Raw genomic sequence first — 23,655 nt, 5'->3', positions numbered from 1 at the left:
CTCAAAACCAAATAAATACTGAATAACTGAACCTTATAAATTGTATATCCAAAATGTTACTCACAATTATATCACATAAATGTTAAACCTAGGACCCAATCTAACTTTATTATTTTTTTAAATACACTACCTAACAGAATACTCCATTCTACTGAATGAACAGCAATGCATGCAACCATATGACCTGTCTTTGTAATACTCATTTGTGCTGTATAGTTATCTGTTTACAATAATGTCTTATCACTGATTTCATCATTGCTTAGTTAATCTTAAGTTAATTTTAAGCCAGCCCGTAATGCTATGCATATAAGTGGCTTTGGCATGCTGCTCTTACCTGTATTTTTTTGTACCTCTGTATGTATGCTAAAAATTTCTAAATAAATAAATAAATAAATATATATATGCTTGTACATGTATGTGTAGTGTGATCTAAGTGTAAGTAGAAGTAGCAAGACATACCTGAAATCTTGCATGTTTATGAGACAGACAAAAGACACCAGCAATCCTACCATCATGTAAAACAATTACAGGCTTTCGTTTTACACTCACTTGGCAGGACGGTAGTACCTCCCTAGGCGGTTGTTGTCTACCAACCTACTACCTAGCACTGTGTATACTATTTATATATTTATTTGTATTTTTAGTGTGTGATATATGCAGCAAAACCTTCCAGCAACTCCGACGCCTCAAGGTACACCGGCTGACTCATGACAAGAATGTCCAAGTGGCTTTCTTCTGCCCCTATGTAGCTTGTGATAAGTAAGACTTTTACTTTTAATATTTTTTGGTGGTAAAGGTTAATGTCTCTGTAAAGGTGTCGTTTATTAGCCAGAATGCTATCTATACTGTATGGGTTAGGCACTTTTTAACAGTCCTCAATTAGAAAACCCTTAAGTAGCAAACTTTCTGAATAATATGTACAATTGTCTACTAATACCCTCTATAATCAAGCCTACAAGAATAACTGAGACTATTGCAACATCACTTCTTGGATATTGGGCACTTATAAGTACACTAAATCAAAAGAAATAGTCCTAACTAAAGTTAATAAACAGTCCCTTTGATAACTTGAAGACAGCAGCTAAAATAAATTTTTTTTTTGACTGTTGGAACAAATCTAGCCAGCAAAATCACAATCATCTCTGCCCGTGTTAGAGATTACCTAACTGATAACCATCCAGGCTTGCTGTATCTATCCCCAACTACTCCAACCAAGATTACCTCTGTAATTATGTCACTGGAAAACAAAGCCAGAAACAAAGCACATATTTTTTTTTTTAACGCTGGCCGTCCCTCACCGAGGTAGGGTGACCCAAAAATGAAAGGCTTTCACCATCATTCACACTATACTGCCTTTGCAGAGGCACACAGATATAACAGTTTAGATGTCACTCTAAACAGCAAATATCCCAAACCCCTGCTTTAAAGTGCAGGCATTGTACTTGCCACCTCCAGGACTTAAGCCCGGCTAACCGGTTTCCCTGAATTCCTTTAAAAAATATTACCTTGCTCACACCCCAACAGCTCGTCAAGTCCCAAAAACAATTCGTCTTCACTCACTCATATCTAACACACTCACACATTCCATATACATATACATACCACACATATACCACCACTAATATACAAGAAAGTTGCTCATGTGTTTCCCCCAATTATTACAACTTTGTTCAACAAATCAATTGAAGCCAAAAATTTTCCCTAACATATTTAAACTAGTAAGAGTTACACAATCTACAAAATGGGTGACTCATCAGAAGTCAATAATTACAAATTAATTTCAAACTTGCTACTACTGTATAAAATCTTTGAAAAAAATATATGTAAACAACTATGTGAGTTCATAACAAACCATAATATCCTTATGTCATGATCAGTTTGGCTTCATGCTTGGCCAATGTACTGATGATGCAGTAATAAAAATGCTTGGCACAGTTTATTCTTCTCTGGGAAAAAAGTTAATATTGATTGGACTATTTATCAGCCTAAAAAAAAAAAGCCTTGGAAATACAGTGGAACCCCGGTTTTCGAATTTAATCCGTTCCAGAAGGTTTAGCTGGAGTTTACCTGGAGAGGGTTTTAGGAGCCAACGCCCCCGTGGCCCGGTCTGAGACCAGGCCTCATGGTGAATCTGATCAACCAGACTGTTACCACTGGCCACACACAAGCTGACATATGAACCACAGCCCGATTGGTCAGGTACTGACTTTAGGTGCCTGTCCACTGCCTTCTTGAAGACAGCTAGGGGTCTGTTGGTAATCCCCCTTATGTATGCTGGGATGCAATTGAACAGTCCTGGGCCCAGGACACTTATTGTGTTGTCTCTGTGTACCCATGGCGTCCCTGCTTTTCATCAGGGGAATGTTGCATCTCCTGCCGTGTTGTTTGCTTTCATATGGAGTGATTTTCGTGTGCAGGTTTGGTACCAATCCCTCCAGGACCTTCCAAGTGTTTATTATCATGTATCTCTCTCGCCTGCATTCGAGGGAATGCAGATCAAGGACTTTCAACCATTCCCAGTAGTTTAGGTGCCTTATCATACTTGTGTGTGCTGTGAAAGTTCTTTGTACACACTCCAGGTCTGCAATGTCACCAGCCTTGAAGGGAGCCATTAGTGTACAGCAGTATTCCAGCCTAGAGAGCACAAGCGATTTGAAAAGAATCATCATGGGCTTGGCGTCCCTAGTTTTCAAGGTTCTCATTATCCATCCTATCATTTTCCTAGCAGATGAGGTAGATACATTGTTGTGGTCTTTGAAGGCGAGATCCTCTGACATTATCACTCCCAGGTCCTTCACATTACTTTTCTGCTCTGTTGTATGGTTAGAATATACCCTGACACATTTTTAATTTCTTCAGGTTTCCCATATCTGAGTAGTTGAAATTTCTCCTCGTTGAACCTCATATTGTTTTGAGTGGCCCATTCGAAGATTTGGTTGATGTCTGCTTGGAGTCTCGCAGTGTCTTCGATGGAGGTCACTGCCATAGTAATCCGGGTGTCATCTGCGAAGGAAGACATGGAGCTATGGCTTACATCTCTGTCTATGTCGGAAATGAGGATGAGGAATAGAATGGGAGCGGGTACTGTGCCTTGTGGAACAGAGCTTTTTACTGTGGCTGCCTGGGACTTTACTCTGTTTACTATTTTTTTTTTATTTATTTATTTATTTATTATTATTTGGACATGATACATAGTTGTACAAAAGAAATACAGTGGTTGAGTGTTCATGCCAAAAGCCCCTTGTATGCAGAGCATTGTGGGCAGGCTTAAAATTAACTTAAGATTAACTAAGCAATGATATATTCCTTGGTAAAAATACAGTAAACAAATTACAACATGAAGTACAAATGAGTATTTCAAATAAGATGCTTTATAGTTGTACAAATTTGTAGCACATTTGATGAGTTACTGAGCATTAAAGAGAATGGAATATTCTATTAAGTAATGTAATTACAAAAAAACATAGTTTGATAGGGTCACAGGTTATACATTTATGAGATACAGTTAATCAGTATTTATTTAGTTGTGGGTGAGTAAGTGGTTTTTAAGAAGAGACTTGAATTGATAAACAGACAGTGTTTCTTTTATATTCACAGGTAATGAATTCCAGATTTTTGGTCCTTTTATGTGCATTGCATTTTTATATAGTGTGAGATGGATGCAAAGTTCTAAATGTTGGACAGGTAAATAACCATGCCACATATAAACTAAATAATGTAGATCTTAATACTACTGATTGCAAAAAGGATTTAGGAGTTCTGGTTAGCGGTAATATAAAACCAAGACAACAGTGCATTAGTCTTCGCAATAAAGCTATTAGAATTCTTGGCTTCATATCTAGAAGTATAAATAATAAAAGTTTTCAGGTTGTTCTTCAACTTTATATATCCTTGGTTAGGCCTCATTTAGACTATGCTTCTCAGTTCTGGTCACCGCATTACAGAATGGGTATAAATGCTCTGGAAAACGTACAGAGGAGGATGACAAAGATGATCCCATGTATCAGAAATCTTCCCTATGAGGATAGATTGAGGGGCCCTGAATCTGCACTCTCGAAAGGCGTAGAATTAGGGGGGATATGATCGAGGTGTATAAATGGAAAACGAATAAATAAAGGGGATGTAAAAAGCATGCTGAAAATTTCCAGCCAAGACAGGACTCACAGCACTGGTTTCAAGTTGGAAAAATTCAGATTCAGGAAGGATATAGGAAAGCACTGGTTTGGTAATAGAGTTGTGGATGAGTGGAACAAACTCCCGAGTACAATTATTCAGGCTAAAACGTTGTGTAGTTTTAAAAATAGGTTAGATAAATACATGAGTGGGTGTGGGTGGGTGTGAGTTGGACCTGACTAGCTTGTGCTGCTGGGTCTGGTGCTGTGCTCCTTCCTTGAGTGGAGGTGACCAGACTGGGTGGGTCATTGGGCTAATCAGGGGGGCAACATGGACCTTCTCTGCATGGGTCAGTAGGCCTGTTGCAGTGTTCCTTCTTTCTTATGTTCTTATGGACATGAGGAACATCACAGAGTGATCTGTGCCTTGTGTTGTGGTCATGTGTTCTGTTGAGGTTGGTAAGGAGAAGTTTGAGGGGAGGGTTTATATCCAAATTAAGTGTTCTATGTATGTAGTAGGTACAATAATAAGTATGGATGTTTTGTACAGTGAGTAAGTTTAGAGTTTTGAATATTGGTTGAGTATGCTGCCTGTAGTGGGAATTTGTTATCATTCTGACTGCAATCTTTTGTTGAGTAATTAATGGTCTGAGATGGTTTATTGTTGTTGAGCCCCATGCACAAATTCCATAGGTGAGATAAGGGTAAATGAGTGAGTGATATAGGGCCAGGAGGACTAACTGTGGAACATAGCACCGTATCTTCGATAGTATGCCTACGGTCTTGGAGATTTTCTTGGAAATGTGTTGTATATGTGTTTGAGATTTGAGTCTATTATCAAGGTGGATTCCTAAGAATTTTCCCTCTGTGAGCTTTGTGATAGGTGATTTGTTTATCATTATGTTAAGAGGGATGTCTGTGGTTATGTTTCCAAACTGTATGAAGTAGGTTTTGTCAATATTGAGAGTAAGTTTGTTAATCATCATCCAGGTAGATCTTTTCTGTAATTCGGTATTTACAGTATTGGCTAGCATGACTGGGCTTGGGTGAGAGAAAACGTATGTAGTGTCATCTGCAAATAGTGTGGGTTTGAGTAGTTGTGAGGTATTTGGTAGGTTGTTTATGTATATGAGAAAGAGAAGAGGGCCAAGGACACTTCCCTGTGGGACACCAACTGTAATTGGCTGTGTAGAAGAGTTTGCTCCATTTGTGTTCACATATTGGCTTCTGTTGCTAAGGTGCGACTTTAGGTAGTTGAGGGAGTGCCCTCTTATACCATAGTGAGACAATTTTATGTGCAGCAAATCATGGTAAACTGTATCAAAAGCTTTACATAAATCAATGAAGATCCCCAGTGGGACTTCTTTTTTCTCGAGTGCAGTGTATATTTGTTCTAGCATGTGTATAATATCATCATTCGTATTTTTATTAGGCCTGAACCCAAACTGACGGGTTGAGTATGTTGTGGGAGATGAGGTAGGAATAGATTCGCTTATGAATTAATTTTTCAAAGATTTTAGAGAGAGGGTGTAAGTTGGATATTGGCTTATAGTTATTCAAGTCTGATTTCCTCCTTCATGTATTGGGGTGACCCTCGCTATTTTGAGAACTGTGGGGAAGGTAGAGGATTTGATGGATTTGTTAAAGAGTGTCAATGATGGTGACAGCAGTTGCGAAGCTTTTTTGTATATAAAGGGTGGTAAGGTATTTAAATCTCCTGTCTTGTTTTTTAGTGTGTTGATAATAAGGGAGGCTTCTGTTGGGCTAGTCGGAGCTAGGAACAGTGTGTTCAGGTAGTTGCCAGTGAGGTAGTCATTGGGTGGGGTATTTGAGCTTGGGATTTTATCGAGCTTGGGATTTTATCGGCAAGGTTTTTTCCTATGGTGGAGAAGAAAACATTGAGTCTGTTTGCTGTTTCAGTTGGTGGGAGTTAGGGTTCATCTGGTTTTGTTAGTTTGATTGTTCTGTTTCCTGATATTTTTTTGTTCGTAGAATTTCAGATAGAGTTTTAGGTCTTTTTTATATCACCTTTTAAGTTGGATAATCTGTTCTCATAATACAATTTTTTTGCCCTTCTTATCAGGCTGGTTAGGAGTGATAAGTAATGTTTTGTTTGGTCTCTGGTTATGTGACCCATTCTATACTGTTTTTCATATAGGTGCTTTATATTTATGGATTTGAGGGTGCTAGGTGTTAGCCAGGGACTGTTCAGTCTCTTTGCTGTGATCTGTTTTTTTTTTTTTAGGGCAGTGCTTGTTATAGTTATTGGGTCTTTATTAATACATTTGTCAGTATCTGTATAAGTTTCTAGATCCGTTAGCCAGTCGATGTTGTGAAGTTATTAATGGCTGCCTCATTATGAAGTCTGAAGGTTGCTTTAGTAGTGTCTTGGGGTAATTTACCTAGATTGGTTATGAGAAAGGTAGGGTAGTGGTCTGTGGTATTATCTGTGATTATGCCTGATTTTAAAGGGGATATGGTGTTGGTCCAGATGTGGTTTAATAGAGAAACACTAGTCTGTAATTCTTGTAGGTTTTGTTACTCTTGGTAGCAACAAGCAGTTACTCATAGTAACTGCTTGTTGCTACCAACAGTAACAAATTCAGTAACGTGTGGGTCCTGGTCTCGCAGGAGATTTATATTGAAGTCACCTGAGAGTAGCAAGTGATCTTTATTCATGTGTGCATCAGTTATCATACTTCTTAGGTTTTCACTAAAACGGTTAATGTTTGACTGTGGTACTCTGTAGATGTTTATCCCTGTGAGAGGTTTTTGTAGGAATTTGGATTTGAATTTAGCTATTATATATTTCCCATGTTCATCCCTTGTGCAAGTACAATATTAGTGATACATTCTAGTTGTCTGAGTAGTATATAGCTGTGCCACCTCCTTGTTGATCTGGCCTACAGTTGTGTATGGCTGTTTAACCAGGAATGGCATAGATGTCTGTAGTATCTGGCTTTAGCCAGGTTTCGGTGAGAGTAATGATGGACATACTGGCATGCAGGGAATTTAGTAATGTTGTGAGGTTGTCGTAATGTTTGCTTAAAGATCTGACATTACTATTACTCTTTGTGTTCTATTTGTCAGGAAGTTGTAGATCCATCTACCTACTTTTCTCGTTATTCCTTTATCACGCATTTTTTGTGTTATTATACCATGGTCACACTTGTCGAAAGCTTTTGCAAACTCTTTGTATACTACATCTTTATTTTGTTTATTCTCTACAGCATCCAGGACCTTGTCATAGTGGTCCAGTAGCTGGGACAGACAGGAGCGACCTGCTCTAAACCCGTGTTTCCCTGGGTTATGTAATTGATGGGTATCTAGGTGGTTGGACGATCTTTCTTCTTAGAATGCTCTCAAAGATTTTTATGATATGGGATGTTAGTGCTATTGGTCTGTAGTTCTTTGCAATTGCTTTACTGCCACCTTTGTGGAGTGGGGCTATGTCTGCTGTTTTTAGTGTGTGTGGGATGACCACAGTGTCATGCTCCATGCTCTCCATAAAATACTGAAGGCATGCGATAGGGGCTTCTTGCAATTCTTGACCAACACGGAGTTCCACTAGTCTGGGCCTGGGGCAGAGTGCATGGGCATGTCATTAATTGCCTCTTCAAAGTCTTGTGGAGTTAGAATAATATCCGAGATTTTGGGGATGACCAGATTTTTGGTTTCTTTCATAAAGAATTCATTTGGATTATCAACCCTTAGTCTGGGCAGTGGGTCGCTGAACACTGAGTCGTATTGGGACTTTAGTATCTCACTCATTTCTTGTGATGAATGGTTTGAAAAACCGACAAGTTGAAGATTGAGACACTTATGCAGCATATGGGAATCTTTATTCAGGAAACGTTTCGCCACACAGTGGCTTCATCAGTCCAATACAAAGAGGAAGGCGTAAGGAGAGGAGGAGTATGAGGTAATCAGTCCCTCAGCCTGGAGTCGATGTGTTCAGTCCATCAATCTTGTAGAATGTACAGCATAGGGCCGTAGACGTGGCTTATATGCTGTAGTGAGGTGAGTTGAAGCAGGCGGAGGCGGGGTCATAGTGGTACCATCCACTAGTCGAAGTAGGTCTTCGTCCAAAGGTTGAACAAGTGTTGAAGAATTCTTTGTAACAAGATCCCATGATGCTGCAGTGTCTGACAGTTGTGATGAATGGTTTGAAAAACCGACAAGTTGAAGATTGAGACACTTATGCAGCATATGGGAATCTTTATTCAGGAAACGTTTCGCCACACAGTGGCTTCATCAGTCCAATACAAAGAGGAAGGTGTAAGGAGAGGAGGAGTATGAGGTAATCAGTCCCTCAGCCTGGAGTTGATGTGTTCAGTCCATCAATCTTGTAGAATGTACAGCATAGGGCCGTAGATGTGGCTTATATACTGTAGTGAGGTGAGGTGAAGCAGGTGGAGGCGGGGTCATAGTGGTACCATCCACTAAGAATTCTTCAACACTTGTTCAACCTTTGGACGAAGACCTACTTCGACTAGTGAATGGTACCACTATGACCCCGCCTCCGCTTGCTTCACCTCACCTCACTACAGTATATGAGCCATGTCTACGGCCCTATGTTGTACATTCTACAAGATTGATGGACTGAACACATCGACTCCAGGCTGAGGGACTGATTACCTCATACTCCTCCTCTCCTTACGCCTTCCTCTTTGTATTGGACTGATGAAGCCACTGTGTGGTGAAACGTTTCCTGAATAAAGATTCCCATATGCTGCATAAGTGTCTCAACACTCATTTCTTGGCTATCATCTGTGTATTTCCCATCCTACCTAAGCAGGGGCCCAATACTGGATGTTGTTTTTCCCTTATATTTGGCATAAGAGAAGAAGTATTTTTTTTTTTTTTAATTTCCTTTATTGCATTTAGTTCTTCCTGTGATTCTTGTCTCCTGTAAGATTCCTTCAGCTTAAGTTCGATATTTGCAATTTCATTGACTAGTGCCTCCCTTTGTATTTCAGATATATTGGCCCCACTCAGCAGCTCTGTGACTCTTCGCCTTCGTCTGTATAGGGAACTTCTCTCTCTTTCTAGTTTACATCTTCTCTTTCTTTTTCTTAATGGAATGTGTCTTGAGCAGATCTCAAGAACCACAGAATTTATTTTTTCAAGGCAAATGTTCAGATCCGTGTTGTTTAGGATATCTTCCCAGCTTGTTTCATTGAGGACATGGTTTACTTGATCCCATTGTATGTTTTTGTTATTGAAACTGAATTTCGTGAAGAGACCTTCATGACTGCTCACATTTTGCTGGTCCAGAGCCCTGTTCATACATGTCTGTACCTCTATTATGTTCTGATCTGAGTGTGTTGTCTTTGATACAGTTATATTACATATCAGATCATCATTGTTAGTGAAGATGAGGTCCAGTGTATTTTCTACTCTTGTAGGCTCTACTATTTGCTGACTTAAGGTGAATTTGGTGCAGAGATTTAATAGTTTATGTGTGTGTGTGTGAATTTTCATCTGAGCTGCCTCCTGGGGTGATCTCTGCTAAAACATTGTTTGCTATACTCCTCCATTTTAGGTGTCTCAAGTTGAAATCTCCTAGTAGTAAGATGTTTGGGGCAGGAGTTGGAAGATTTTCCAGACAGTGATCAGTTTTCTCAAGCTGCTCCTGGAATTGCTGGGAAGTTGCATCTGGAGGCTTGTATATTACCACAATGACAAGGTTTTGGTCTTCAGTCTTCACCGCCAAAACTTCAGTTACATTATTTGAGGTGTTCAGTAGTTCTGTGCAAATGAACGACTCTGTGACATACAGGCCAACTCTCCCTTGTTGCCTGTTTAGTCTGTCGCATCGGAATAGGTTATAGCCTGGGATCCATATTTCGTTGTCATAATGATCCTTTATGTGGGTCTCTATGAATGCTGCAAACATTGCATTTGACTCCGTGAGCAGTCCCTTGATGTAAGGAATTTTGATGTAAGGAATGGTGATGTATTGGGGGAATTTAGGGGGGTTTTATTTGCTGGCTCTAATATCTGTTGTTCTGGAGTAGAGGCCAATGTCCATGCCTCTGCTCCAGAAGTGTTTTCAGGTGGTGTAGGATTATTGTCATTTCTTGCCAGTCTTTTTTCCCTCCTGGCCCTAAACAACTTCTGTCCCTGGAGAGGTTGTGGCTCCTCTCTTTTGTTTCCCATAGTCTGGCTGGTCTGTGTGTCCTAGTCCCTTTTAGATGATGTGCCTGACAGTATGCATTGTAGCATTTTCTTTCATGGATTGATGAATGACATTTCTGGGTGAAATAAGTTACAAGAAGGGAAGTTGCACTCTCTCTCCTGTTGTCATGTGGGTGCAGCATTTTTTGGGATCATCAAAGGTGCGTGTCCCACCCTGTTTTACCAGATATACCATGCCTGCAGATACCCAAGGCATAGAATTTACATAGATTGTAATTCTGTTTGCTAGGATTTATTGTAGCTGCATTCGCTGCTGGTTCATTTATTTTTCCTGTTTCATCTCTATCTTTCACCCCTGTATGGACATCAGTGCTTCCACCAGGTTTTGCTGGTAGTGTGTCGACACTATTTCCTGAGGCATCATCCCATTTTGATCCATCTCTAGCAGTATCTCTATTTTGAACCTCTGTGGACTGAATAACGCTGTCTTCAGTGTCCTCCAGAGCAACACTAATACAACACGTGGTTCTAAAAGTGAAACATGCGAAAACTGAATCAATTTTTCACATAAGAAATGATGTAAATACAGTTAATCCATTCCAGACACCCAAAAATGTTCACAAAAAATTCATTTTTTAAAGACTAAATATAGTTTTGCATACACAAAACAATGATAAATAAATATAAATAAATACAAATGTTGCATGCCTTTATTGAAGACTTTTGTTGGCTTATGGAAGACAGGGAGGAGGGGAGAGGAAGTTGGGGTTATTGTTTGGAAGGGAAATCCCCCTCCTTAACCCTTTCAGGGTTTCGGCCGTATTAGTATGGCTTACGCCCCAGGGTTTTGACGTACTAGTACGCTTAAATTCTAGTGCCCTCAAATCTATTGAGAGAAAGCTGGTAGGCCTACATGTGAAATTATGGGTCTATGTGGTTAGTGTGTGCAGTATAAAAAAAAATCCTGCAGCACACAGTGCGTAATGAGAAAAAAAAAAACTTTGACCGTGTTCTTGGATTAACCCCTTGACTGTCGCAACCCCCAATTCTGAGGTGTCTCCGGGTGTCGCAAAATTTTAAAAAAAAAAAATTATTTTTTCTTATGAAGTGATAGAGAATCTTTTCCCGGTTGTAATGACACCAAGAAAACGAAATTTGATGGAAAATGACGGAATTACAGTCTTGCGAAGTTAGCGACCTCGGCGATATTTACAATTCGGCGATTTCGCCCACTTTGAGCCCTATTTTTGGCTAATTCTGTTGTTCCAGTCGACCAAACTCATAGCTATTTCTTTAGAACTCCATTTTTTCTATCGATTGAGTACAAGAAACTGCCCATTTACTGATTTCAACTACCCAGTAATGTGGTCAGAAATTTGCAATTTGGCCAATTTCATGAAAATTAAAAAATATGACAATTTCAAAATAAGGTCCAGAATGAACAATGCAGACATTTATGGCTCTAAAATAACATTTTCTTTGTTCATCAGTCATGTCTCCAGGCCCCTCTGATATTACTCTTGCTTTCTATTTTGAATTTTTATTCAAACAAAAAATAGAAGACTTACTATTATGCAGACTACTGCAATACTGTAATAATTGTATAAATAACATCAACCCATTCATGACTGCATATTAGAATGGCCAGTTGGACATTTATTGGACAAGACATCATTTGTTTACTTTTGAACATTGGCAAAAATCAAACATTTCCCCTACTTCGAGCTCCATTTCCAGGTTCTTTTTATAGTAAAATCAATCAAAATCTCCTCTATTTCTATAATATGTTTTCCATTCTATCAAATGAGACCAAGAAAACGAGAATACAACCATAAATACTATACGAAAATAGACCACAAAGTCGGCATTTTAATTAAAAAAAAACGGTCGGAGTTTTTTTTCTTCTCATTATGCACTGCGTGCTCCAGGATTTTTTTATATGGTGCACACTGACCACACAGACCCATTCTCTCACATGTGGGCCTACCAGTTTTCTCCTGCTTGATTTGAAGCCGCTAGAATTTATGAGTATATATACGTCAAACATGGTACCGCGTAAGACGTATATATACGGCCGCGACAGTCAAAGGGTTAAAACAGCGACTTTGCACTGTATTTTCGTATGGTATTTATTGTTGTATTCTAGTTTTCCTGGTCTCATTTTATAGAATGGAAGACATATTACAGAAATTGAGATGATTTTGACTGGTTTTACAATGAAAAGTATCTTGAAATTGAGCTCAAAGTAGCAGAAATAGACATAAATTCGTCTACAGAATAGACATAAATTCGTTACAGAATAGACATAAATTCATTACAGAATAGACATAAATTCGTTACAGAATAGACATAAATTCGTTACAGAATAGACATAAATTCATACAGAATAGACATAAATTCGTTAAAAAACATTCAGCGTAGAATGACTAAATTAATACATAGCGTTAGAAATCTTCCTTATGAAGAAAGATTGAAGACCCTTAAATTACATTCACTTGTTAGATGAAGAATGAGGGGAGACATGATATAGGTGATATAGATAAGGTCTTGAGGATATCTCTCCAAGAGAGAACCTGCAGTAATGGATTCAAATTAGACAAGTTTAGATTTAGAAGGATATAGGAAAGTATTGGTTTGGAAATAGGGTAGTTGATGAGTGGAACAGTCTACCTAGTTGGGTTTTTGAGGCTAAAACCTTGGTTAGCTTCAAATTTAGGTTGGATAAATGCATGAGTGAGAGGGGTTGGATTTGAGTGGGACTTGCATATGAATGGATGGGGTTAACAGAGCTTATTTCTTGGGTGACATTGAAAATTGGTTGGGCAAATGTTTTGTTAGTGGGATGGATTGTAAAGGACCTGCCTAGTATGGGCCAACAGGCCTGCTGCAGTATTCCTCCTTTCTTATGTTCAATTCAATTCAATTCAAATTCAAAGTTTATTCTCTATAAGGATTGCAATGCTGAGTTTACAAATTTGGTTATTGTGTGGTTTACATGTAGTAAAATACTAATTACAGAGGGTGCCACTAGAACACTTAGCATGGCTAGGCACTTCGGGCAGACTTAGATTAATTCTTAAATTTAAAATACAAATTATGAGGTAAGTTGGTATTATGGCTAAATGACTAAATACTAGTTTGTGAGTTTAGCAATATGAATGCTTTTGTTTTGGCACAATACATAGTTTCAGTATTGGAGTATCACAGGCCAACTTATGACTAGTTAGGATTCATTATTTTAAGATTGAGATTGATATTTCTGTTTATGGTCAAATGGGTGAGTGAGTGTAAGTGTGAATCACCAGGTGGTATTCGTGTAATTAGTTGACGGGGTGTATCAGGGAGATAAGATGTTTTCTAATGGTAGTTTTGAAGGTGATGAATGTGTCTGCAGTTCTAGAGTTTTCAGGTAGGGTCTTCTAGATTTTAGGGCCTTTGACATACATTGAATTTTTGTAAAGGTTTAGTCGGACACGGGGAATGTCATAGAGATGTTTGTGTCTGGTGTTATGCCTGTAGGTTCTGTCACAACTATCAAGAAAGCATTTTAGGTCAAGGTTAATATTGGAATTTAAGGTCCTGTAGATGTAGATTGCACAGTAGTAAGTGTGGATGTACTGAACAGGGAGTAAGTTTAGATCTATGAAGAGTGGGGGGGGGGGGGTGTTGCAAGGGATGGGATTTAGTTATTATTCTTACTGCGTTTTTTTGTTGGGTTATTATTGGCTTTAGGTGTGTTGCTGCAGTTGATCCCCAAGCACAAATAGCATAGGTGAGGTATGGATAAATAAGTGAGTGGTATAGTATGAGAAGGGCATTTTGCGGCATGTAGTATCGTATCTTGGAGAGGATCCCAACCATTTTGGATACTTTTTTGGTTATGTGTTGGATATGGGTTCTTATGTTCTTATGAAATGTTCGATTTTTACCAAAGTTCAAAAATAAACAAATCATGCCAAGCGTCCAATACACGTCAACTGGCGAGTCTAATATTCTTTCACAAGTGCGCTGATATTATTTATACCATTTCTACACTAATGCAGTAGTCTGCATAACAGTAAATCTTCTATTTTTTGTAAGAATAAAAATTCAGAGTGGAAAGCCAAAGAAATATAAGAGGGGCCTGGGGATGTGACTAACGAACAGAGAACTTGTTATTTTAGTGCCAGGAATGTCTTTCTTGTTTATTCTGGACCCTATTTGGAAATTGGCATCTTTTGAAATTTGTGTGAAATTGGCAAAATTGCTAAATTCTGACCACTTTATTGGATAGTTGAAATCTGTAAATGGGTGGTTTCTTGTACTCATTCGATAGAAAAAATGGAGTTGTAGTGAAATATTTATTATTTTTGTCGACTAGTACACTGGAATTGGTCGAAAATAGGGCTCAAAGTGAGCAAAATCGCCGCTGCATAAACATCGTCGAGACCACTGACTTTGTGAGAGCGTAATTCCATAAGTTTTCCATCAAATTTCATACTTTTGGTGTCATTATGATCGGGAAAAGATTCTCTATCTTTTCATAAGAAAAAATAAGTTTTTTTTTTTTTAATTTGGGGACCCTGAGAACAAGTCTCGGAGAGGGCCTGGGGACCCTGAAAGGGTTAAGGACTTCAAGTAAGAAATTCCACTCTGGGGTTACTTCCCTTTGTCTTTTAATGCCACTAGGACCAGCTTGAGAGTCACTGCACCCCTGTTGCACAGAATATCTGTCCAGAGAGGTCTGTTTCTGGTGTCTCTTTAAGATTTGTCTGAAGCGGGGCAAGGTTCTGTCACTGAACATACTGCAGATATGGCTTGTTTCAGCTTGGTCAGGGTGATATTTCTCAGCAAAAGCTTGCACCCTACTCCACATTGCACAGATTTCCTTAATCTCTGAAGTAGACACCACCTTCCCTCTCTCTTCCTCCTCTGAAGCAAGTTCCTCATCTGCAGTCTGATGCTGTTTGAGTTGAAGGTCTTGCAGCTCTTCATTGGTTAGCTCTTCCCTGTGGTCTTCCACCAACTCTTCCACATCCTCGTCACTCACATCCAACCCCATGGACTTCCCCAATGATACAATACATTCCATAACAGGTAGAGGGTCGACAGGGTCAGCCTCAAACCCTTCAAAATCCTTCTCGAGGACACAGTCTGGCAACAATTTTCTCTAAGCAGAGTTCTAAGTCCTGGAAGTCACTTCCTGCCAAACCTTACCTATAAGGCTTATGCAATGGAAGATATTGAAGTGATCCCTCCAGCACTCTCTTAGGGTCAGTCAGTGTCCGAGGTCACTTCAAAGCACCTTTGAAACATTGCATTGGTGTAGAGTTTTTTGAAGTTAGAAATGGCCTGCTGGTCCATGGGCTGGATGAGAGGAGTGGTGTTAGGAGGCAAGAACTTCACTGTTATAAAAGTGAAGTACCTAGACAATTGGTCTTCCAAATCTGGAGGATGAGCAAAAGCATTGTCCATTACCAGGAGGCACTTGAGTGGCAATTTCTTTTCCAGGAGGTATTTTTTCACACTCAGGCCAAACACATCATGAACCCACTCTCTGAAAATTTGCCGCATTACCCATGCCTTATTATTTGCTTTCCACATCACACACAATTTACTCTTGAAGACATTGTTTTTCTTGAACTCTGGGATTTTCAGAGTGATGCACAAGTAAAGGCTTCACTTTGAAATCCCCACTAGCGTTAGCACAGAAAAAGAGAGCTAGCCTGTCTTTCATAGGCTTGTGTCCTGGCAGTGCCTTTTCCTCCTGCATGATATAGGTCCTCTTTGGCATTTTCTTCCAAAAGAGGCCTGTTTTGTCACAATTAAACACTTGTTGGGAGAGGAATTCTTCAGCCTCTACATACCCTTTGAATTCATGCATGTATTTTTTAGCTGCAAGTTTGTCTGAAGTTGCAGCCTCACCATGCTTTACAACACTGTATGTCACTACACTTCTTAAATCTGTCGAACCATCTTCTGCTGGCCTTAAATTCGCTAACAGCAGCACTCGTTCCAGGCATTTTCTTTACGAGATCCGCATGTAACTGCCTTGCCTTTTCACAAATGATCAACTCCACAACACTACCTCCCGCTAACTGTTTTTCATTGATCCACACCAACAATAACTTCTCCATATCTTCCACTGTTTGTGATCTCTGTTTTGTTAGCACATTCACCCCTTTCACAACTTTAGCTTTCTTGATTTCCACTTTCTTTGCCAGGATGAAGAAGATTGTTGATTTCAACTTCCCATACATCCTAGCAAGCTCAGCTAAACAAACTTGCTCTTAGTGTTGAAGAATTTTCAAGAAAAAAAAAAACTACTTTTTCTTATGATAGAGAATCTTTTCCCAATGGTAATAACACCAAAATTACAAAATTTGATGTAAACTTATGGAATTCCGCTCTCGCAAAATTAATGGTCTTGGTGATATATACGCATTGGCGATTTTGCCCACTTGAGCCCTATTTTTGGCCAATTCCATTGTTCCAGTCAACTAATCTCATAGTTATTTCACTAGAACTCCATTTGTTCTATCAATTGAGTACAAGAAACCACCCATTTACTGATTTCAGCTACCCAATAAAGTGGTCAGAAATTGGCAATTTGGCCAATTTCAAACAAATTTCAAAAGATGCTAGTTTCAAAATAGGGTCCAGAATAAACACTGCAGACATTCCTGGCACTAAAATAACATTTTCTTTGTTCATTAGTCACATCTCCAGGTTCCTCCTATATTACTCTTGCTTTCCATTTCGAATTTTTATTCGCACAAAAAAAAAAACAGAAAATTTACTGTTATTTAGACTACTGCATCATTGTAATAATAGTATAAATAATGTCAACCCATTCGTGACTGCATATTAGACCGGCCAGTTGGGCACGTTTTGGATGGTGACGTACGTCATTTGTTTACTCGGTAAAAATCAAACATTTCCACTACTTTGAGCTCAATTTCAACGTACGTACAGTGGTACCTCGAGTTTTGACCAGCACCCAACTTGAACAGTTATGCAAGTGTATTTTTGTAAGTGCATTTTTGAGGGTCTGAAATGGACTAATCTAATTTACATTATTCCTTATGGGAACAAATTCGTTCGGTATCGGCACTCGAACAGCCTTCTGGAACGAATTAAGTTCGTAACTCAAGTTACCACTGTACTTTTCATCGTGAAACCTATCAAAATCATCTCTATTTCTGTAATATATCTTCCATTCTATCATATGAGATCAAGAAAACCAGAATACAACCATAAATATGTACTATGCGAAAATACACCTCAAAGTCGGCATTTTAAACCAAAAACATAGAGTTTTTTTTTTTTTCTCATGCACTGTGTGCTGCAGGATTTTTTTATACCGCACACACTGACCATGCAGACCCATTCTCTAACAAGTAGGTCTACCAGCTTTCTCCCGCTAGATTTGAAGCCACTAGAATTTTGGTATAATACTACAGCACCAACACTGGCTTGCAAGCTGTAGTACTACGGCACCAACGGTGAAAGAGTTAATGACTGTTTATCATTAATTCAGGGGTCAGGGAACTGGAGTAAATTACCCCAAACGGGGTAAAAATGAAAATATTGGGGGTAATGAAGGCTCACTAAACATGTATATAAAATTGCACAAAAATTTATTATTTAATAAACAAGACAAATTACAAAGGTTATATTTTTTCAAACAAATAATTTGTAGTTTCTTAATAAAATTAAAAATCTAGTTTGTAGGGACCATTTCTTAAGTTGGCAGTGATGTAAAACGTGTAAGGACTGCAGCAGCTAGCAACACCACGAGTGTTAGCAGTGACTCGGGAGCCGGCACAACAACCGCATGTCCCATTGTTGACACACCATCACCTAACTTTTGGCCTAGTGTCCTATCTCGCTATCAATAATTGTTTCTGTTTGCAGTTATAGGGCATCTTACCAAACTCAGAAAGCAGTTCTCTGATTACTTTCCAGATCTTGATTCACATACTGTGGGTTGGGTTGTGAATCCCTTCAATTGTGAAATTGCTGATGTGCCAGAAGAGCCTGAAGGATTGGCAGATGCACTTCTTGAACTTCACTCCAACAATGAAGCATACATTGAATTTCAGAACAATGAAGACCTGTCCATTTTTTAGATGTCAAGAGTTGCAAAGGCTTTCATAATTGCACACAAGGAAGCAATAAAAATACTGCTGTCATTTGCAACTATGTACCTATCTTTGCAAACAAGGAATTTCCACTATCATTAACTTGAAAACAAAGTCCAGAAATCAGTTGAATGCCAAAGAAAGTACCCAAATTGCTCTGACATCAAAAAGCCCTAATTTTGATGATGATGTATCAAAAATGAAACAACATCATTGCTTCAGAACCTGAAGTGAAAATATTTCTTTAGTTCCTTAATTATATTTTTATTTAATTTGTCTGTTACTATTTTTTATTTCATGCAGTTTATTTTCATTTTATTATTTTGTTAATTTTGTGTTTTATTTTTAAAGTTGCTTTATTGCATATATTACATACTTTTCAGTTTGTATGACTATTCTTCATGCAAATGGATTCAATAAACTGTTTTGAATCTGAATGTTCCTTGTGTTTTTCCGGATTTGTGAACTTTCAAGTCTAGTGGGTAATTTCGCTGTATACAAATTTGTTTGTATACAGTGAAATTTGTTTGTATACCCCTGCATTAACCCAATCAATCAACACAGGAGTTCCACAAAGTAGTGTCCTGGGGCCCTCTGCTGTTTCTTATCTACATCGGTGACCTTCCTAATGCTTCATAGGGACATAAGATAATTCTGTTTGCAGATAACACTTTCGTCACTCCAAATGCCAATTTGGCTGCACTTAACACTGTAAATGCTTAACTTGCAGACACCTTCTATATAATGTTTGGGAACAAAGCTAAAAATGTTCAGTAGACAGGATAACGGTAAATTAATGAGAATACATTTGGATATCAAACTTAAATTCAACATTCGTCTCCAGAAAGGCTTTATGTGATGCTTTTGGTCATTATATTTATAAAGCGACAATAACTAGGATAAAGTATTTTCCCTTTTATATCAGGATACTGTGGATAATTGTTTTTAGAAAGTTACATTATATGTATTAAGCTTTGGAAATTCATAACAGCTATATTTCAGTTACTTTAAATACTTTTTGATATACTACTGCATATTTTTTTATATTTTATAATTCATCTGTATTTCAGATACTTCTATCATGAAAATAATTTAAATGCACACATTGCAACAAAACATGACCAGACAAGGATTTATCAGTGTGGTGTATGCGACAAGAGACTTTCCACCAAGGTATGAATGTGATTTTCTCTCTACTTCCAGCCATTACCCACACATTCTCTTTGTGGAATTCTGATGCAACTTCTCTTGATTTTCTTAAAGCTTTTTTCAAAACCTGTTTTCATTTTTCTTATTGTAGCTGATTTTTTAATTGTATTTAGCTCATTGATTTTATCTTTCTGGCTTATTTCCATGAGCATTACATTTTTAAACAATTGTAATATCTTAAGTATTCTTTGTACATAGTGTTAGAAGACCAAATTAGTAAAACACCTTGAAACATGTATACTATCGTAAGACACTGGCATATATTCTTTCAACACACCGGCCATATCCCACCAAGGCGAGGTGGCCCAAAAGGAAAAATTAAAGTTTCTCCTTTCAAATTTAGTAATATATACAGGAGAAGGGGTTACTAGCCCCCTGCTCCCAGCATTTTAGTCGCCTCTTAAAACACGCATGGCTTACGGAGGAAGAATTCCGTTCCACTTTCCCATGGAGATAAGAGGAGATCAACAAGAACAAGAACTAGAAAGAAAATAGAAGAAAACCCAGAGGGGTATGTATATATACGCTTGTACATGTATGTGTAGTGTGACCTAAGTGTAAGTAGAAGTAGCAAGACATACCTGAAATCTTGCATGTTCATGAGACAGAAAAAAGGACACCAGCAATCCTTCCATCATATAAAACAATTACAGGCTTTCGTTTTACACTCACTTGGCAGGACGGTAGTACCTCCCTGGGCGGTTGCTGTCTACCAACCTACTACCTAGGACTGGCATTTATATCATTAAATATCAAAAGTGATTAAAAAAAAATTAAAAATAATCATGGTTTGGAGTCAAACTGTAAAATATAAATATCGCTGGCACATCTTCTCCTCTGTTATCAATGAGTAATCATTTTTTTCCATCTTAAGGAAGGGGCGAGCCTTTTTTCAGTGATCAGGACATTAAAATTGAAAAATTATGGAAAAAAATGTTTTCTTACTGAAAAATTGTGCAAAATTTTGGCAACATTTTGATGTAATCAGCTTGTTTCTATCATATTTCTAAGTATGTTTTACATTAAATGTATTTTTTTTTGTTCTGCTGTCAGCAAAAATACATGTTGGCAATTAGCAGTTTTTTTTTTTCCTCCCAAAATTACGATTTTTATGAATATTTCATTGTAAATACTCTACATAGCAACTTGTGTGCTAGCTAGTGTGTGGAGAGCAGACAGCAAGTCCCTCAGTAGCCGGCAGGCTGTAAAGAAGGTAGGAGGGGTGTAGCACACTGAAAGTTGGCACACCACTTCCCTAGAGTTTCACACACCAAAAAATAAAATAAAAAAAAAACTTGGTAATAAGTTATTGATATTGTAATCCCTCTCCTGCGATAAGTATTCATTGGATTGTCATGATTTTTGCAGACATTATTGAGGAATGATGGTTCTACAAACACCCAGGGAGGATTTGTCATATTGTGAACAGCTTTTTGTTAATGATTTTTTCCTCTTAAAAAAAAATTTCAACATTTTTTTTTATGGAATCTACTGACATTATCACTAAACTGCTCTGTGTCATTATTAATCTAGTCTTTATCTTTCATCTGATGTCAGCTAGAGCATTGTACATCTTCACAATTTTGTAGAAACTGGAAAGTCCTAGGACCCATAAAATTGTGCAAAAAATAATTTTTTTTTGTCTAACTTGAAGGCTAACAGTCAAAACAAACACAGCCTATATTTTTTTTTAAGCTGCTTGATCCATTGTCACAATCCCATTGAAATCTGATAAAAAACAAAAGTTGGTGATTCTGCTCGCCTCTCCCTTAACCTTTTGAGGGTCCATCTCGTACTTCTACAGCTTTGAAGTTAGGGTCTGAGCCATAGTTTTCCGCCATGAGCTCAGTTCACTCAAATAAGCTGTGAGCAGTAAATTTGGGCCTGGATATGAAAGAGTAGGTCTATGTGGTAAGTGTGCACCATATAAAACAAATTCTGCAGCACGCAGTGCATGAGAAAAAGAATGCAACCATGTTTTTGGATTAAAACAGCGACTTTGCAGTGTATTTTCATATGGTTTTTACAGTTGTATTCGCGGTTTCTTGGTCTCATTTGATAGAATGAAAGATATATTACAGAAATAGAGATGATTTTGATTGAATTTAATACTGAAAATAGCTTGAAATTGAGCTCAAAGTACAGACCCCCGCATACCGTCGCCATCACATAACGTACAATCCGCATACCGCTCGCTTTTATCGCAAAAATTTTGCCTCGCATACCGCTCAAAAACCCGCTCACCTCTCTTCGTCCGAGACGCGTCCAATGTGCGCCCTTAGCCAGCCTCACATGTGCCGCCGGTGGCATTGTTTACCAGCCAGCCTCCGCGGTAACATCCAAGCATACAATCGGAACATTTCGTATTATTACAGTGTTTTTGGTGATTTTATCTGCAAAATAAGTGACCATGGGCCCCAAAAAAGCTTCTAGTGCCAACCTTACAGCAATAAGGGTGAGAATTACTATAGAGATGAAGAAAAAGATCATTGATAAGTATGAAAGTGGAGTGCGTGTCTCCGAGCTGGCCAGGTTGTATAATAAACCCCAATCAACCATCGCTACTATTGGTGGTACAGCTGCTGCTGCTGCTGTACCACCATCAGCTGCTGCTGCTGCTGCTGCACTGTCAGCTGCTGCTGCTGCTGTAGCACCATCAGCTGCTGCTGCTGTTGTACCACCGTCAGCTGCTGCTGCTGTAGTACCATCTGCTGCTGCTGTAGTACCATCTGCTGCTGCTGTAGTACCGTCTGCTGCTGCTGTAGCATCGTCTGCTGCTGCTGTAGCACTGTCAGCTGCTGCTGCTGCTGTACCACCGTCAGCTGCTGCTGCTGCTGCTGTAGTACCGTCTGCTGCTGCTGTAGTACCGTCTGCTGCTGCTGTAGCATTGTCTGCTGCTGCTGTAGCACTGTCAGCTGCTGCTGCTGCTGTACCACCATCAGCTGCTGCTGTAGTACCGTCTGCTGCTGCTGTAGCATCGTCTGCTGCTGCTGTAGCACTGTCAGCTGCTGCTGCTGCTGTACCACCGTCAGCTGCTGCTGTAGTACCGTCTGCTGCTGCTGTAGCATCGTCTGCTGCTGCTGTAGCACTGTCAGCTGCTGCTGCTGCTGTAGCACTGTCAGCTGCTGCTGCTGCTGCTGCTGTAGCACCGTTGTTGGTGTGGCTTATTGAGAATACCAAGAAACAATTAACCCCAGAGGATTTGCCACCCAGGATAACCCAAAAAAGTCAGTGTCATCGAAGACTGTCTAACTTATTTCCATTGGGGTCCTTAATCTTGTCTCCCAGGATGCAACCCACACCAGTCGACTAACACCCAGGTGAACAGGGACAAATGCCTGGAACTAGTGCTCATATTGGTGAATTTAAAGCCAGCAAAGGTTGGTTTGAGATATTTAAGAATTGTAGTGGCATACACAGTGTGATAAGGCCTGTTCTGGAAGAAAATGCCAAACAGGACCTACAGTACTCAGGAGGAAAAGGCACTCCCAGGACACAGTGTCTCATCAGTCATTGCTGCATCTTCAATAAAGGTAAGTGTCATTTATTCTTCATTTAGTAGAGTAGTACATGCACAATATATATTGTGCATGTACTACTCTACTGTACTACTCTACTATTGTGCATGTATCCTTCTCTTTGTGTGTAGGAAAATGTATATTTCATGTGGTAAAATTTTTTTTTTCATATTTTTGGGTGTCTTGCACGGATTAATTTGATTTCCATTATTTCTTAGGGAAAATTCATTCGCATACCGATCATTTCGCATAACAATGAGCCCTCTTGCACGGATTAAAGTCGCTATGCGGGGGTCCCCTGTAGTGGAAATGTTCAATTTTTGCCGATGTTCAAGAGTAAACAGATGACGTCATGCTTCCAATACACATCAACTGGTGGGTCTAATATATGTTCACAAATTCACTGATATTATTTATACAATTATTACAATATTGCATAACAGTAAATCTTTTATTTTTTGTTGTGAATAAAAATTCTACATGTAAATAAAAAATCAAAATGAAATTCATGTGTAAAGCCTGGAAACATAACTAATAAACAGAAGAAATGTT

At 38.7% G+C, this 23,655-nt stretch overlaps 1 protein-coding gene across 6 annotated transcripts in view; it reads left to right on the top strand.

The window, feature by feature from the left end:
* The window catches only part of LOC128692458 (transcription factor IIIA), a 146,141-nt gene that overhangs the window by 89,375 nt on the left and 33,111 nt on the right, over positions 1-23,655 (top strand). For all 6 annotated transcript variants that reach the window (XR_011391274.1, XM_070080770.1, XM_070080794.1 and 3 more), the window contains exons 6-7: positions 645-759; positions 19,447-19,549. Coding sequence is in view for 5 of the 6 variants with exons in the window: in XM_070080770.1 (XP_069936871.1) it covers positions 645-759; positions 19,447-19,549 (218 nt within the window). In the remaining variant the exon portion in view is untranslated. The remainder of the gene's footprint in view (positions 1-644; positions 760-19,446; positions 19,550-23,655) is intronic.

Source organism: Cherax quadricarinatus, chromosome 6 (genome assembly GCF_038502225.1).
Source record: "Cherax quadricarinatus isolate ZL_2023a chromosome 6, ASM3850222v1, whole genome shotgun sequence".
NCBI lineage: Eukaryota > Metazoa > Arthropoda > Malacostraca > Decapoda > Parastacidae > Cherax > Cherax quadricarinatus.
Note: the sequence above shows the minus strand (reverse complement) of the source record. Positions and strands in the feature narration are given on the sequence as shown.